This window comes from Giraffa tippelskirchi, chromosome X (assembly GCF_054371585.1).
Source record: "Giraffa tippelskirchi isolate mGirTip1 chromosome X, T2T-mGirTip1v1.2.pri, whole genome shotgun sequence".
Classification (NCBI taxonomy): domain Eukaryota; kingdom Metazoa; phylum Chordata; class Mammalia; order Artiodactyla; family Giraffidae; genus Giraffa; species Giraffa tippelskirchi.
Genome location: NC_137289.1, coordinates 3,504,461 through 3,523,050, shown reverse-complemented (window position 1 = coordinate 3,523,050; position 18,590 = coordinate 3,504,461). Strand labels below are relative to the sequence as shown.

The following is an 18,590-nucleotide window of genomic DNA, read 5'->3' as shown; positions in this document are numbered from 1 at the left end:
TTAAAATTGATACTAGTTAATGTAGGAGAGAGCTTTAGGAAGTGACAAATGACAGCAGGGAAACTAGCAAAATCAAAAAACAAGAACCAAGAAAGTTTTTCAGTGTTGGGGCAAAGGATCTTACTGAACTGGAAATGAATTTAAAGTTATTCTTTTTAAAAGCAAAATTTCCTTACCTAAAAACTCTAATGATAATAATGAGTCATGAAAAACAGAAAAACTGTCATAGTTTTTATACTTTAGGAGTAGAAAAGTATGAAATATATATATATATATATATATGCATATATATATTCCCATATATATATTATAAAAAGATATATTCTTAAGTTGTTTGAAAATTCATTTATTTCTCAGCATTCCCATGCAACGTGGCATGACATATACGTTGCTATAACTTTGCATTTATATATATATATGTATATGTATATGTATATAACATTGTATGTTTCAGAAAATAGCTAACATCTCACTTGAGTCACATAATTCTCTACCATACAGATAGACTATTGATGCAGTTAAACCTAGATGCTATTCTGTCACTGTGTTCACGCCTGTGTATGTGGTTGTGAGTCTGTGTATTTAAGTACCCTTGACTATGTATAGGGCTTCCCTGGTGGCTCGGATGGTAAAGAATCTGCCTGCAATGCAGGAGACCCTGATTCAATCCCTGGGTCGGAAAGATCCCCTGAAGAAGGGAATGGCAACCCACTCTAGTATCTTGCCTGGAGAATTCCATGGACAGAGGAGGCTGGTGGGCTATAGTCCATGGGGTCACAAAGAGTCGGACACGACTGAGAAACTTTCATTTTCACTTCACTTTCACTTTGACTATGTATATGCCTGTGTATTACATGTCTCTGAGTACACATAAACATTTATACATTGTGAAAGTGTATCTCTGTGTGTCTGAAAATGTTCATATGGCCAATTCTCTGTTTTTCATTGAAATAGAGTTGATTTGCAATATTGTGTTAGTTTCAAGTGTACAGCACAGTGATCAGTTATATACTTTTTTTTCAGATTACTTTCCATTATTATAAGATATTGAGTATAGTTTCCCGTGCTGTAACAATAAGTCCTTGTTTTTTCTAATCTACTTTATATATAGTAGTGTGTATCTTTTAATCTCAAACACAAACTCCTTATTTATCCCTTTCACCTCCATTTCAACCCTTTTGATAAACGTAAGTTTGTTTTCTATGTCTGTGAGTCTATTTCTGTTTTGTATAGAGATTCATTTGTATTATTTTTTAGATTCCACATACAAGTGATAGTATATAATATTTATCTTTCTCTGTTTGACATACTTCACTTAGTATATTTTCTAGGTCCATCCATGCTGTTGCAAATGGCAGTATTTCATTATATTTTTATGGCTGAGTAATATTCCATTGTGTGTGTGTGTGTGTGTGTGTGTGTGTGTATCACATCTTCTTAAGTGAAGTGAAGTCGCTCAGTCGTGTCCGACTCTTTGCGACCCCATGGACTTGTAGACCACCAGGCTCCTCCATCCATGGAATTTTCTAGGCAAGAGTACTGGAGTGGGTTGCTATTTCCTTCTCCAGGGGATCTTCCCAACCCAGGGATTGAACCCGGGTCTCCCTCATTGTGGGCAGACGCTTTACTGTCTGAGCCACCAGGGAATCCCCCACACATCTTCTTAAAGCAATCATCTATTAATGGACACTTGTGTTGTTTCCATGTTTTGGCTATTGTAAATAGTGCTGCTATAAACATAGGGGTGCATGTATCTTTTCAAATCATAGTTTTGTCCAGGTATGTGCCTAGGAGTGGGATTGCTGGGTCATATGGTAGCTCTATGTTCAGTTTTTTAAGGAACCTCCATACTGCTCTTCATAGTAGCTGTCTTATATACATACCCACCAACAGTATAGGAGGGTTCTCTTTCCTCCACATCCTTTCCAGAACTTATTAATTTATAGACTTTTTAATTATAGCCATTCTGATCAGTATGAGATGATACCTCATTATGGTTTTGATTTGCATTTCTCTGATAATTAGTGAGTGATGATGAGCAGTTTTTCATGTGCTTATTAGCCAACTCGGTATTTATATGTGTGTGTGTATATATATATAATATTTTGTCTGTAAGTGCACATACCTGTAACTGTGTTAGGAAATGTATGCCTCAATGTGCATTTCTAATTTGTAAGTTTGCTTTCAACCCTGGTCCTACCCCCATGATATTTTAGATGAGCCGGACACTCTCTGACCTCATCGTGTAGAGGAGGGTTCCATTGTCCACCAGTCTGAGCAGCTTGTTAGGTGTGGTCATGTTATGGGCCACTGATTTCTTGCCATTGTGGAAGAAGGTGTCAGGGGTCCAGATCTTACTAGCCAGGAGATTATTCAGTGGGAGGATCTTCATGGGTCCATCAAATTTCAGTCTTTCATCATGCCATGTCTGTCGAAAAAATACATCAATGGTGTACTCCTAAGGACAGAAAGAGAGAACAACATTTCAGTAGAGTTCTGGTGAGGATCCACAGTGCCCTTAGCAAATATTAATTACTTTGCAGTATTTCCTCTGATGCAGAGAAGCAGCAATCTATTGACAGTAGTTACTGGCAAGTAGGGCAAATGACTATGATTGAGAAATAATGTCATGATAATCAATAAGTACATAAACAATATGTCCGAGCAGATTTCACTTAGGAAGATCACTGCCAATGCTGCCCTGCACATCATACAATCTGAACACAAGACTTTGCCTTATGAAAAGGCAAGAGCTCCCTTCTCTATGCAGTGGCATCTCTAATAGGAGCAAACTCCTAACCTTGTCTCTTCTACTAAATGATCCCATATGAACATCAAAAGCCAATATAACAACTGGCATAAAACTAAAACCTTAAATTTTAAAACACATTTCATTTGATTCTCAAACTAACAGTGTATCTAATGAGTTAATATCTTATTATCTTCAATAAGTAAAGCACTCTTACAGATAAGGGAAAAACAAACACACAGATAGAAAAATGGGTAAATGACATGAACAGAAAAATTCATGAAACAGATAGAAACTGCTAATAAACATGGAGAAATTGCCGTTCATCTAAATACAAATTCAAATAACAATAAACATTAATGGCGTTGGTAACAGCAGACTAAATCATTTGGATATATCTTCTTATAGTTATTAATCATAAAATTTGAACCAAAACATATAGATAGATAGATAGACAATTTGAAACCAATGGGAAATGACTGAAAGCAGACAAAAACTTGAAGGAAGTTTACTCTTGAAAGATAGCAGCAGCAACAGGTTAAAATTGCGTTTGTGGCTTTCATTTCTAAAGGTGGTCTCCCAAACCTAGAACTTCTGTGTCTGATATCACAGCCTTAAAGGCTCGAAGTGGATAATAATCTGGAATCTTAGGGGTGGGAATCCTGGAAGCAAGAGAGTCACTGAGGGAATGGGAACTCAAACCCCAGTATATACTTTGCCCCAAATCCTGGCTGACCACTACATACAAATGAAAACTCTGGGGCTCTGGAAAAAAGGCAGACAGAAACAATAAGGGAATCTCCAGTAAATGAAAGATGACAAAACTGTGGTGGATGATGTTTGTGCATTTGGCAGAAATCAGAAAAATTATTGGCTTAATATACTGCAGAAGAAAGAGCTCAAAGTTGACCAAAGAACTGAAAATTCAGGGGGAAGCCTTGAGAAAAAACCAAAACCACTGAGAGGGTAAGTCTGAAATTCTGAGTACAAACTCTGCCCAAATCTTTGAGTGGCCACTAAATTACACAAGGGATAGGGGACACATCTAGGTAGTCAGGTAAAACAAAGCAGTCAGAAGCTGCTTAAAATATATTGTTGTTGTTGAGTTACTAAGTCATATTCAACTCTTCTGCGACTTCTTGGACTGTAGACTGCCAGGTTCCTCTGTCCATGGTATTTTCCAGGCAAGAATACTGAAGTGGGTTGCCATTTCCTTCTCCAGGGGTTCTTCTCAATCCAGGGATCAAACCTGTGTCTCCTGCATTATATGAGGATTCCTTACCACTGAGCCACTAGGGAAGTCCCCTCAGTGGCTTCCAATTATATTTGGAATAAATACCAATACCTTTCCCTTACCTAGAAAGTACTTCATAAACTGGCCCTTATTTTCTCTAAGCCCTTTTCCAACCACTTGTACCTCCATAAATTAGCCAGTCTGGCTTTTCTCCTCCTCTAGAACACTAAGAGGAGAAGGAAATGACAACCCACTCCAGTATTCTTGCCTAGAGAATCCTGTGGACAGCGGAGCCTGCTGGGCTGCCATCTATGGGGTCGCACAGAGTTGGACATGACTGAAGCGACTTAGCATGTATGCATGCATTGGAGAAGAAAATGGCAACCACTCCAGTATTCTTGCCTGAAGAATCTCAGGGACAGAGGAGCATGGTGGGCTGCCATCTATGGGGTTGCACAGAGTCGGACAAGACTGAAGTGACTTAACAGCAGCAGAACACTAAGAACACCCCTGCCTAAGGATTAAGAGATTATATAATTTATTATCTAAACTGGAACATTTCTGAGAGTGAGAGGAGGCTTTATCAATAATTATATCAGAATGACAGGCGTAAGCCAGGACTATGCCAGGTTTAAAACTGGAATTAGATTCCCACATAAAACCAATACCCTGAAGGGCTCTGACCTCAGCATAGTGAAGTGAAGTGAAAGTCACTCAGTCATGTCCAACTCTTTGCAACACCATGGACAGTATAGTCCTTGGAATTCTCCAGGCCAGAATACTGGAGTGGGTAGCCTTTCCCTTCTCCAGGGGATCTTCCCAACCCAGGGATTGAACCCAGGTCTCCTGCATTGCAGGCAAATTCTTTACCAGCTAAGGCACAAGGGAAGCCCCTCAGCATAAGGGCGAATTAAATAAAATGAACTAGACAAAACCAATCCACAGCATGAAAATTAAGAAAGGAAACTTATCCAAGCATGAATTGTGAAATGGAGAAGGGGTAAGGGAAAACATTTCTACTGAGATTTAGCAACTTCAAATCTAATCTGAGCTAAATATTTAAATGTACACCTGGTTTGGGTCTTACAAGCTGAGAAATTAACATAAAAATAGGCCTCTGGATGGGGATACCCCTAGACTGACTTACAAAAACAAACACTCTAGAGGGACACAGCCATAAATAAATGCTTGCTGAAAAAAGTTTGCAATCCACAACAAAACACCTAAGGAAATGGTCATAAGCAAGAGTCAGCCAGTATGATATATAGCTCACCCCTCAAGAACCTCACATATGAGGGCTTCCCCGATAGCTCAGTGGGTAAGAATCCTCCTGCAATGCAGGAGACCTGGTTCAATTCCTGGGTCAGAAAGATCCACTGGAGAAGGGATAAGCTACCCACTCCAGTATTCCTGGGCTTCCCTGGTGCTCAGCTGGTAAAGAATCTGCCTATAATGTAGGAGACCTGGGTTCGATCCCTGGGTTGGGAAGATACCCTGGAGAAGGGAATGGCTACCCACTCCAGTATTCTGGCCTGGAGAATTCCATGGTCTGTAGTATAGTCCATGGGGTCACAAAGAGTCGGACACAACTGATTGACTTTCACTTCACAAGAACCTCACATAACAGAATAAAATACATATTATAAAGGAACTTCTGAATATATTAAAATGATAAAAGTATCAAGGGAGAGATTGAGAATATGAGAAAAGATCAAAACATTATGGGGTAGGAATGAGAAAAAACAGATTTTAAAAAGAACAATTTGAAGTAGATGTTCCGTGAAACAAAAATAAAAAATCAATGGATACATTATATAGAAGATTAGACATTATTGAACAGAGATTAGTGAACTGGAAAATACATGTAAAGAAAACTTTTTCAGTATATATTTCTAACAAAGTTCTAAAGTTATGGACATGAGTTTGGGTAAACTCCTGGAGTTGGTGATGGACAGGGAGGCCTGGTGTGCTGCAGTCCATGGGGTCACAAAGAGTCGGACACTACTGAGTGACTGAACTGACCTGAAAGTTAGAGAATAGAGGAAATGGGGAACAATAAAGTACTAATGGATGAAAGTTTCTCAAAATTGTTGAAATATTAATATAAGTATCTTAGTTTCAAGAACTTTAATCAGTTTTGAGCTAAGTATAATAAAATATATCCAAGCCAATACACAATGAATTTGAAAAATACCAAAGAGGAGATCTTAAAAACAACAAATCAATTCCACAATGAGGTACCATTTCACACCAGTCAGAATGGCTGCTATCCAAAAGTCTACAAGCAATAAATGCTGGAGAGGGTGTGGAGAAAAGGGAACCCTCTTACACTGTTGGTGGGAATGCAAACTAGTACAGCCACTATGGAGAACAGTGTGGAGATTCCTTAAAAAACTGAGAATAGAACTGCCATATGACCCAGCAATCCCACTGCTGGGCATATACACCAAGGAAATCAGAACTGAAAGAGACACGTGTTCCCCAATGTTCATCGCAGCACTGTTTACAATAGCCAGGACATGGAAGCAACCTAGATGTCCATCAGCAGAGGAATGGATAAGGAAGCTGTGGTACATATACACAATGGAATATTACTCAGTCATTAAAAAGAATACATCTGAATCAGTTCTATTGAGATGGATGTAACTGGAGCCCATTATACAGAGTGAAGTAAGCCAGAAAGAAAAACACCAATACAGTATACTAATGCATATATATGGAATTTGAAAGATGGTAACGATAATCCTATATGCGAGACAGAATAAGAGACACAGATGCATAGAACAGTCTCATGGACTCTGAGGGAGAAGGTGAGGGTGGGACGTTCTGGGAGAATAGCATTGAAACATGTATGTTATCATGTGTGGGGCGGAGCGCCATTCCATGTTTAATGCATGAGACAGGTGCTCGAGACTGGGGTGGTGGGATGGCCCGGGGGGATGGGATGAGGAGGGAGGTGGGAGAGGGGTCCGGGGGGGGAGCACATGTGGACCCATGGCTGATTCGTGTTGGTGTATGGCAAAAACCACTACAATATTGTAAAGTAATTGGCCCCCAACTAAAATAAATAAATTTATTAAAAAAAAACACCAATACAGTATACTAACGCATATATATGGAATTTGAAAGATGGTAACGATAACCCTATATGCGAGACAGAATAAGAGACACAGATGCATAGAACAGTCTTATGGACTCTGAGGGAGAAGGTGAGGGTGGGACGTCCTGGGAGAATAGCATTGAAACATGTATATTATCATATGTGAAACAGAACACCATTCCAGGTTCGATGCATGAGACAAATGCTCAGGGCTGGGGCAATGGGATGACCCAGAGGGATGGGATGGGGAGGGAGGTTGGAGGGGGGTTCAGGATGGGGAACACATGTAAACCCATGGTTGATTCATGTCAATGTATGGCAAAAACCACTACAACATTGTAAAGTAATTAGCCTCCAACTAAAATAAATTAATAAAAAAAAATAGAAAAGACATATTATCTAGAAAGAGGTGACAATTTGATAGCAGATTTCTTGAAAGCAACAATAGAAGTCAAAAGAATTGTATAGCCAATTAGATTAATATGTAAGAGTGGTTTCAAAATAAAGATGAGTTTAGATAAATAAAATACAATTTTTCTCATGGCTGGGTCACTCACAGAATTCAGGCCTCATTCAGAAATCTCCATATCAGAGAAGTATTCTTTGACCTTCCTATCATAAAGAGTACTCCCTCTTCCCCTTACTATGGATTGACATATTCTTGTATTATTTGGAGAAGAGTGGAGATATTAAATTTAAGGTCAAGTATATATATTAACAAGGTAATCACTAAGGATATATTACAAACAGAATGTAAAACTTACAAAAGAGCAAAACAAATGGGAATATAGAAAAATGCTTCAATCCCACAGAAAGGAAAGAAAAAATAAAGCATATAAAAACATGAGGGGAAAGAATATATAAGACAATAGAAATAAGCTATATAATCTAATGATAAATAAACAATGTAGTTATATATTGTGTATTATATACACAATAGTCACAACTTAAGGGTACATAAAAACACAGGTTGAAAATGAAGTGATGGAAACATATATGGGCAAATTTTGATCAAGGTAAAGTCATAGAACTATAAAATACAAATAGCATGGACTGTAAGATAAACACTTTTCTTCAGGATGAACTATTACACTAAAAATGTACATCAGGTAAAAAAAAATTATGTATGGGTAACATGGACTCAAAATATGTAAAGCAAAAACTGAATTACAAGGAGAAAATGACAAACCCATAGATTTTCAATAAATGAAAGACCAATCAGGCCAATAATTTGTATGATGAAAGTATGTAAATAATCCTTTTGACAACTACGAACTAAGAAATACACATAGACTTATCTACTTAACAATTAGCAACATATATCTTTTTCACCAAAAATATATGATCATATGCTAAGTCATAAAGCAAAGTCAGAATGGCAAAAACAAAGTGCAACAATATGAATCATTACCAAAAGTGCAGAGAAATGGAGCTCATACACTTCTAGTAGGATAAGACATTGATACAACCCCATCACAAGAGTTATTTGGCCCTATCTGAAAAAAGTGAAATGTTTGCAAACCCTGCAAATCAGAAATGTTATCTGTAGGTACACACCCTACAGAAACTCAAACGTGTTCACAAAAAGATGTGTACAAGAATATTTGTTTTAAATAGCAAAAAAACATTGTTTTTAATAGAAAAAAGCTGGAAACAGTCTAAATGCACATTGACATGAGAAGTGAATGTATTAATATGAATAAATATTCATATGCTTTAAAAGTCTATAGCAGTTAAATGAACTAGGTTAAGAGCATCAAAAAGAATAACTTTCAGTACAGTAAAAGATTTGCTGTAAAATGATAAAAAGCTATGATACATTTTAATTATTATAGTTTGAAAACATGAAAACCACTATTATTTTATTTATTATGATATTGCTATTTCATGTGATATATACAGAGTTGGACCATAAAGAAGGCTGAGTGCTGAACAATTGGTGCTTTCAAACTGCGGTGCTAGAGAAGACTCTTGAGAGTCCCTTGGACTGCAAGGAGATCAAACCAGTCAATCCTAAAGGAAATCAACCCCGAATATTCATTGGAAGGACTAATGCTGAAGCTCCAATACTTTGGCCACCTGATGCAAAGAGCCAACTCTTTGGAAAAGACCCTGATACTGGGAAAGATTGAGGGCAACAGGAGAAGGGGGTAGCAGAAGACGAGATGGTTAGATAGCATCACTAACTCAATGGACAGGAATTTGAGCAGACTCCAGGAGATAGTGGAGGACAGAGGAGCCTGGTGTGCTGTAGTCCATGGGGTTGCAAAGAGTTGGACACAATTTAGCGACTGAACAACAAATACATCCTCAGTTATAGGTCTAGAGTATGCATTGGAATGACCAAAAAAAGCAAATTCATGGTTATTATTATCTCTGAGGAGGAAGGGAAGGAGAGAAATAGGATCAGGAGGATACACAGGAGTTTTATTTGTATCTTTAAAGATCATCGAAAAAGCAAGCGAGTTCCAGAAAAACATCTATTTCTGCTTTATTGACTATGCCAAAGCCTTTGACTGTGTGGATCACAATAAACTGTGGAAAATTCTGAAAGAGATGGGAATACCAGACCATCTGACCTGTCTCTTGAGAAACCTGTATGCAGGTCAGGAAGCAACAGTTAGAACTGGACATGGAACAACAGACTGGTTCCAAATAGGAAAAGGAGTATGTCAAGGCTGTATATTGTCACCCTGCTTATTTAACTTATATGCAGAGTACATCATGAGAAACACTGGGCTGGAAGAAACACAAGCTGGAATCAAGATTGCCGGGAGAAATATCAATAACCTCAGATATGCGGATGACACCACCCTTATGGCAGAGAGTGAAGAAGAACTAAAGAGCCTCTTGATGAAGGTGAAGGAGGAGAGTGAAAAAGTTGGCTTAAAGCTCAACGTTCAGAAAACTGAGATCATGGCATCTGGTCCCATCACTCCATGGGAAATAGATGGGGAAACAGTGGAAACAGTGTCAGACTTTATTTTTTTGGGCTCCAGAATCACTGCTGATGGTGACTGCAGCCATGAAATTAAAAGACGTGTACTCCTTGGAAGGAAGGTTATGGCCAACCTAGATAGCATATTTAAAAGCAGAGACATTACTTTGCCAACAAAAGTCCATCTAGTCAAGGCTATGGTTTTTCCAGTGGTCATGTATGGATGTGAGAGTTGGACAGTGAAGAAAGCTGAGCGCCGCAGAATTGATGCTTTTGAACTGTGGTGTTGGAGAAGACTCTTGAGAGTCCCTTGGACTGCAAGGAGATCCAATCAATCCATCCTAAAGGAGATCAATCCTGGGTGTTCATTGGAAGGACTGATGTTGAAGCTGAGACCCCAATACTTTGGCCACTTCATGCAAAGAGCTGACTCATTGGAAAAGACCCTAATGCTGGGTAGGATTGGGGGCAGGAGGAGAAGGGGACGACAGAGGATGAGATGGTTGGATGGCATCACTGACTCGATGGACATGGGTTTGGGTAGACTCCGGGAGTTGGTGATGGACAGAGAGGCCTGGCGTGCTGCAGTTCATTGGGTCGCAAAGAGTTGGACACGACTGAGCGACTGAACTGAACTGAAAGATCATATTTCTAAAATGAAAAGAAATATAGGAAAGATTTCAAGATTTAAAAAACTTGTTATTCAGTAGTGTCCAACTCTTTGCGACCCCATGAACTGCACCACGCCAGGCTTAGAAAAGTTGGGTGATGGTTACCCAGTTTTTTTTAATGTGTTATTCTCGACACAGTCAAACTATTGGGGAAAATCACATAGTAATTATTTGCTGTATAATTATCGCATGACCTTTGGCTAAAAGCAATTCAATTTTGACGTGACCATTCTAGAAATGCAATCAATTCCTTCCTTGCAAATTGAGCCTTTGTATACTCTCCAAGGGGAGAAGGCAATGGCACCCCACTCCGGTACTCTTGCCTGGAGAATCCCGTGGACGGAGGAGCCTGGTAGGCTGCAGTCCATGGGGTCGCTAAGAGTCACACGACTGAGCGACTTCCCTTTCACTTTTCACTTTCATGCACTGGAGAAGGAAATGGCAACCCACTCCAGTGTTCTTGCCTGGAGAATCCCAGGGACGGGGGAGCCTGGTGGGCTGCCGTCTATGGGGTCACACAGAGTCGGACACGACTGAAGCGACTTAGCAGCAGCAGCAGCATACTCTCCAAGGATGATTGCCTCCAAACTGACAAATGAATTCTGTTGTTTTGTGAGGCATTTAAATCAAATCTTCCAGATAATAAGCCTAAGTCTGCCTCCTGGGAAAGGTACTTAATACACTTCCTACACTGCTCAGAGATGACACAAAGCTCATGGGGAAGAATTTCTGGCTTGGTGTTGAAGCTTGAATGTCTTCAACTCTCTAACACTGTGCTGTGTATCAATGCAGGCTTCCAGAAAGGGCGTGTGTGGCTGGATCAACTTTAGCAGGGCCTTGGGACCATCCAGTCCTCCCTTTGCTCTTTGCCTCCTCTCTATTCTCTATTTTGGAAAACCATAATCCACATGCCTCTTTCAGTTGTATTTAGCCTTTGAAATAGTCTTACTAGCATTGTTTATGTGTTCTGCCTGTCTACAAAAAAAGTAGTTCAGGAGATTCATGATCATGGACTCCTAGGCAAAACACTACAGACATGAACTCCTTTCTATGCTGCATCTGGGAATATGGTATCCTATAGCATAAGAGGAAACTGACAGCTTAAGAGGCTTTCAAAATGCTCCCCTTCACTTTATGCCTGAGGACACCAGTAAGGGAGGACTTGAAGTGGACACAGCCACTTTATTCCAGTGTTGGGGAAGAAACAGGTCCAATAATTTCAAGCCCACTACCACAGGAAAAAAGTCCCTGTGTGGACTTTCTTTTTATTTAACACCATTTTTTCCCATGCTGTCTTTCGATACTTTGGTAACTGCATGACTTTCATAAGCAGAAGTCCAACTAAAATGTATGTCACCTGAATCTGTTAAAAAGAATTATGATTATAATATATCTTATGGGTCCTCATTTCCCATGCCTCCATTTTCTAAATAAATTCGTTTATTTTGGTTAAGCTAGATGGTTAGTTCTGTTATTGTATTGTCTACTTTCATCATTACCTGGCTGTCCACTATATAGCCTAGGAAGATGCTCCCAGATTATTGAGGCATGATTGACAAATAAAAATTTGTCTATTCACAGATGTATAGAACAGTCTTTTGGATTCTGTGGGAGAAGGCGAGGGTGGGATGATTTGAGAGAATAGCACTGAAACATGTATATTATCATATGTGAAACAGATCGCCAGTCCAGGTTCAATTGCATGAGACAGGGTGCTCGGGGCTGGTGCACTGGGATGACCCTGAGGGATGGGATGGGGAGGGAGGTGGGAGGGGGGTTCAGCATGGAGAACACATGTACACCCATGGATGATTCATGTCAGTGTATGGCAAAAACCACTACAATATTGTAAAGTAATTAGCCTCCAACTAAAATAAATAAATTTTAAAAAAAAGAAATTAGATATAAACATAAACGATTGTCTTTTAATAGTATTTATATGCTGGGGTTAGGTTTTTTTTCCTCTATTTAAAAATAAAATTCTGGGGAAGTCTTGACTTCAAAAATAAAATAAAATAAATAAAGAAATGTATTTGACATGTGTTCTGCCTTTGAAGAACTTTCATTCAAGAAGAGAACAGAGTCATTATCCCCTCAAATTTAATTTCTTCCATCTCATTCATTCTTAAATTTAACAAATAGTTGAGAGTCTGCCAACTGACGAACACCAAGTTAGGCATTGGTGGTACTGAGATCGACAAAACAGACATGACGACTCTTCATTGAGCTGTCAAACTCAGTATCAATGTCTGTGGGGGGCAGTGTTTGACCAAGGAGCACAATGGCTACAAAGGGTTATGGCTGGTGCTGGTTCGGTGCTCAAACTGCACCCACAACTTTCCCTCTTTGTGAACAAAAGACTGCCTCTATTTCCTTAGCCAATTATTAGGCACCAAAGCTCCCTGTTTGAGTGGAAGAAAGTCAAGAACCCAGCTAGCTAGCCCTAATTTTCATTTACTTTGCCAAGTAGTCTATGGGCTCAGGGGAGCTTGCTTTCTTGATTCAATTAATTGCTAAAGTCACACGACTATCTGATGTTTCATCCGAAGTCATCCCTGATCCTGCCACAACTGCCATAGTCTATTAAGTAGTACAGGAAGAAGAAAATTTTTAAAACACCAGAAATTTGTTTCCCAGCCAGACTGATCATAGCTATTCTGCCTTGTGATAGGATGGAATTTCAGCTAAAAATAACCTGAAATGTATTTGACCAAAGGTTGCTCTATCAGGAAAGGACCATTTTGTTATTTCTGCTTAATCATGGGCCAGTGTGGGGGACAAACAATTGGAAGATGAAACTTCAGAAGATAAAACCTCTGGATTGTTTGAAGTGTCTCCAGAGCCTACGCACATGCATGTGTGCCTGCTTGGGTGGGAAAAGAGCAGGGAGACAAGCTGGTTTGGGCAGGGGCTATGTGAATATTTCTGTAGTATCTCAGAATTGGGGTATCTGTTGCATGCGTGTGTTTGTGGACTGCCTGGGGTGGTGTGTAAGCTGGTTTTTTTTTTTTTTATTCTGCATATACTTTCTTATTTTGCCTCAATGTATTTATGGATGTAGATTCATAAGTGAAAGTGAGTGTGTGTGTATGTGTGTGTGTGTGTTCAAACAGTAGCTACAGCTGCTTCCTTATGAAAATATTAATCAATCACTAATTCTCAGCAATAAAAAAGAGAGCTGCACCTACCTGGAGAATTTGGTTATCCCCCTGGCTGGCCTCACAACCACTTATGACTTCCTCTCCTGAGAACTAGCTTGTTTCTCCAGTTGATTCCTACACCTTGCCTGATTGAAGGAAGACCCAGGTCAAGACATGCCTAGACCAGTTCTCAGCCCCCAGTCTTTTCCCCCTTGTAGTTCATCCTATACAGACTGCCAGATGAATCATTCTAAAATAATGGCTCCGCACTACCTGTAGGAAAAACTATCATGACACTACACAACCGTTTGTGTTTACCCAAAAGCTCTAAATAAGCTTTGACCCTGCTAAGTAGTAGTCCCACTGAAGACAAAGAAAAATATCTATATAGTGAGCAGAGATATTTCATATTTTTGAACATATTTTTTCTGATTTTAAGACTTTAATTTTCAACCCAAAGTCACTCATTCAACAAAACTTTATGGAGCATCTAATAACTTCAGACATTCTGAGCAGACAATGTCTTCAGACATTGTTTCTCATCGTGATAATCTTTCAAAAATCTAATATTTGGAATCTGAAGTAGGTATTTATCAGGTCCTCCATTATGACAGGGTCTCATGTCTCAACTCTCCACTGCATTCTTTACTTTGGCAGCAAGGGAGAAAGGTAGGAGCAGGGGAAGTCCCAGTAGATGACTCATGAATCATCCCCTTGCTAGTTCTGCTATCGTCATCGTTTAGTCACTCAGTCGTGTCCAACTCTTTGTAACCCCAAGGACTACAGTCCACCAGGCTCCTCTGTCCATGGGATTCTCCAGGCAAGAAGACTGGAGTGGGTTGCCACTTCCTTCTCCAGGGGATTTTCCCAACCCAGGGATCAAACCTGCATTCCCACTGGAAGGAAGATTCTTTACCACTGAGTCACCTGGGAAGCCCAGTTCTGCTGTGCCTTGCCCTATTCCTTGAATCTGCTCTGAAGCTCTCCTCCTCCTTACACCTACTCACATCTATAGGAGAACCAGTGTCTAGAAGTAGGTTTGACTCTTCCCGCAAACAGTTTGCATCACTGTGGTCTGTCCACTTCCCCAGTGAATGCTTGTTTGCAAGGAGTGGGCTTCTTAAATGACACCATCAGTTGGTAGACTGAGAGTCCTCCACCACCTGCCCTTCTCATCTGACCTATTTGTGCTAATTTGTGTGTGGTGGGCCAAATGTAAAGGGTGAGGAGCAGAGAAAGTTTAATTAAGAATAGGGAGCCAAGCTGAATTTTGAAAGACATGTTGTAGAAAGAAGGGAATGGTACTCCTGATGGGGGGTATATGCTTGATATGTGAAAAGGTGGGGAGAGCAGGGCAAAAGATGCATTTAGTTAAATGTAGGATGGTGAGGGTAGGGAATTCATGAGACAAGACTTCTCCTTAGAATATAGCTCCAAGGCCCTGCCACAGGGAAAACCCAATTTGTTTACTTTGACCTGTTGCATAATCTTTCACTTTTACCTTTGCAGAAACCATACTTACCATGTCAGTGTCTGACACAGGGCCAAAACTAGTCACATAGATGTCAGTCTTCACTTCAGTCACTGCATCTGGTTGAAAGAAAGTAGAAAAGCAGAGTGTTAGGAAAGCCTGTTGCCTCAGCTCACATAGAGTCCAGTGCTGTTCTCCAAAAGCTAGCGAACTTACTACTTCTAAGAAAGGATATTTGGTAAAATCATAGGAAAACCCCTCAAAATACTCATTTCTACTATTTCTTCACAGAGAATGTGCTCATTATAGGAACAAAGTCCATCCATTTAGATATCATTGAGAGTAACAGCAGAATCCCCAAACTCCAGAGCCCTTCGAGATCTCCAACATTCACACATGCTGGGATGTCACACTGGGATTATCCTTACCTGTGGTAGGTTACAAATGTTCAGGACATAGGATGATTGTACTGCCACTTCCCAGCCCACTTAAAGTAGGGAGGGAACGTGTGACTGGTTTTGGTTATAGGAAGAAGAAATATGTGTCCCTTCCTTTGGAACAATTAATGCCCAATGCAAGACACTCCCTGCCACGGTCATCATGGAAACATATGTTTATATGGAGCTACTATAAGACTGAAATGGCCTGGAATGATGACCCAGAACTTGGAGGACAAGTGCCCTGGAGAGTTGCTTGGATCTACAATAGACTTTGCATCAGTGAGAAGTAAACTTCCGTGGGGTTAAGTGACTGAGATTTGGAGATGACTGATAGCCCCTGATACAGTCTCTTTGCATTTTTCCAATGTAACTTTCTGTTTACTTGTCTGCCTTCCCACAAAACCCAAGAGCTCCTAAAGGGCAGTGTTCTTGTTTTGTTACCTCTGTGTACGGAGTACATAGAAAAGGAGCCTGTTACTCAGAAAGTGCTCACTGAACATTTTTGGTATTAATGGATGAATCTTATCACATATATATCTGCCAAGTTGGAAAATGATACTCAGAAGTGAAATGACTGCACTGCCCCATTTACCCCATTGCAGCCAACCCACTCCAACATACCTCAAACAGAGCACAGGGGAGCCTACTTCAGCTTCGTAAAGTCAATGAGACCCTACCAAACACCTCATCATTACAGTTAACTCAAGCAAGGTTCACTCCAGTCCAGCATGAAAGCGAAAGTGTTAGTCACTCAGTCATGTTCGACTCTTTGCAATCCCATAGACTGTAGCCCCCCAAGCTCCTCTGTCCATGGGATTCTCCAGGCAAGGATACTGCAGTGGGTTGCCATTTCCTTTTCCAGGGGATCTTCCCGACTGAGGGATCGAACTCAGGTCTCCCACATTGCAGGCAGGTTCTTTACTGTCTGAGCCACCTGAAGTTCCCTCCAGCCCAGCATACCTGACCCCAGCAGCGCATGTCAGTAGCACAGCTAATACACATAAAGCCCACCTAGGACTCGATAATTAGGTTGGTTACTGCAGTCAATGGAACTATTTTCTTAATTTTAAAATTTATATTTCCTTTTTTAATTGAACTATAGTTGATTTAAAATATTATGTTCGTCTTAAGGGTACCTTATTGCAATTTAGTATTTTATAGATTACACTCCATTTAAAGTTATTATAAAATACTGGTTAGAGTCCCTGTGCTGTATATTACACTATTTCTTCTACCTCATGGAAAGGTAATGGACAAAGCGACTCCATTTATAGCATGTTTACTATATTCATCCAGCCCTGGGTCCTAGGACAGATGTACTTTATATCTTGTTGACTTCCCATTTTCCAGAGCCATCCCTTAGGCTTAATACATTGTTCCCCTATACAGGCACATAGTATACTGAAGGCCACTGCACACATCCACAAACATTCCATTTTCAAAAGAGACTGAGTATCATTTAATAATCATCAAAGATATAGTCAATTCACCAAAACACACAATCTACTTCCAAGCTTATTCAGCAAATAACATGTCTCAAACTAGAGTTGTATTTCAAGTATTTGGGCTTTCATCTAGAGCACAGTCTTCCCCCTATTTCTGTGCTTCAAGGACAAGAGACAATACTTCACAATTCAGAACATATCCCCTAAAGATTTGTCCCTTCAGATACACTGCCACATTCACTGGCTGTGGAAACACTGCCCTACCCCAAAGTACATAAAACACAATTAATTAATGGGAGAGATCACAATTACAGTTGAATCCAATATTCCAGGCAGGACATGGTTAGACACAGAACAACTTTCTAACCAATTTAATTGTAAAAGTGGGCTTCCCAGGTGGCTCAGTGGTAAAGAATTTGCCTGTCAATGCAGGAGATGTAAGACGCCGGTTTGATCCCGGGGTTGGGGAGATCCCCTGGAGAAGGGCATGGCAACCGACTCCAGTATTCTTGCCTGGGAAATCCCATGGACAGAGGAGCATGGTGGGCTACAGTCCATAGGGTCACAAAGAGTTGGACACAATTGAGGCAATTTAGCACACGAGATAGTTATGCAGATTAAAAACAGGCACCCATACTATAGAAGAAAAAGGAGAAGACAATTAGTAGTGATAAGTCAGGAGACTGCTCTAGTTCCAAGAGGACAGTGGAGTCACTGTAGGTAGAAAAGAAGAGTCTTGGGCTGGGATAGGAAGGCTTACATTCTGGATCTGTGCCTGACTTTCTGAATGCCTTAAAATCTTTTTTTCCTTTTGCCTTTTCTCTTGTACAGGAGGTTTGTTACCAAACACATTTGAATTTTCTCTCTGCTCTGACTAGGAACTCTGACAGTGCAAAAAGCATGTGACTAAAAGTGTCCAATGGCAGCAAAAGGCAAGTTTTTTCTGCTGCCTGAAGAAGGTAGGAGGTCAGTATGATCAGGCCACCCAAGATGGCTGTTCTCTTGCTCTCTGTATATCCCCCGCTGGACCAGTCTCTGCTTCACCTACAGCCCACTCCCATGACTGACCTTCCCTCTTAGTCATAGAGGCCGATCAGTAAATGCCTATGTACTCACTTCTGGCCCCAGATAGTGATTGATCTTAAGATCAGAACTATCTCGACTATGATGATTTATCACAGTGGCAGTGAGAGGTGCACCCCTCTACTGCTTTTCTTGGCAACTGATGAGCACCAACCTAACATCAATTCCCCCCGTAACTGGTAACCTCCCTCCCACCCAATGATTGCTAAGAAGAGGCTGCTTTCCCAATGAATTAGGTCTCAGCCAAGCTTCAAAACTTTCTCTGACTTGGAATCAGGGAAAGACTTGGGAAGTTTGGTCTAGTACAGTGGACACAAAT

At 40.2% G+C, this 18,590-nt stretch overlaps 1 protein-coding gene across 6 annotated transcripts in view; it reads right to left on the bottom strand.

The window, feature by feature from the left end:
• Positions 1 to 18,590, bottom strand: part of GABRA3 (gamma-aminobutyric acid type A receptor subunit alpha3) — a 272,860-nt gene that overhangs the window by 117,763 nt on the left and 136,507 nt on the right. For all 6 annotated transcript variants that reach the window (XM_081563606.1, XM_081563607.1, XM_081563609.1 and 3 more), the window contains exons 4-5: positions 15,355 to 15,422; positions 2,238 to 2,458 (exon numbers count right to left, since the gene is read on the bottom strand). In XM_081563606.1, the coding sequence (XP_081419732.1) occupies positions 2,238 to 2,458; positions 15,355 to 15,422 (289 nt within the window). The remainder of the gene's footprint in view (positions 1 to 2,237; positions 2,459 to 15,354; positions 15,423 to 18,590) is intronic.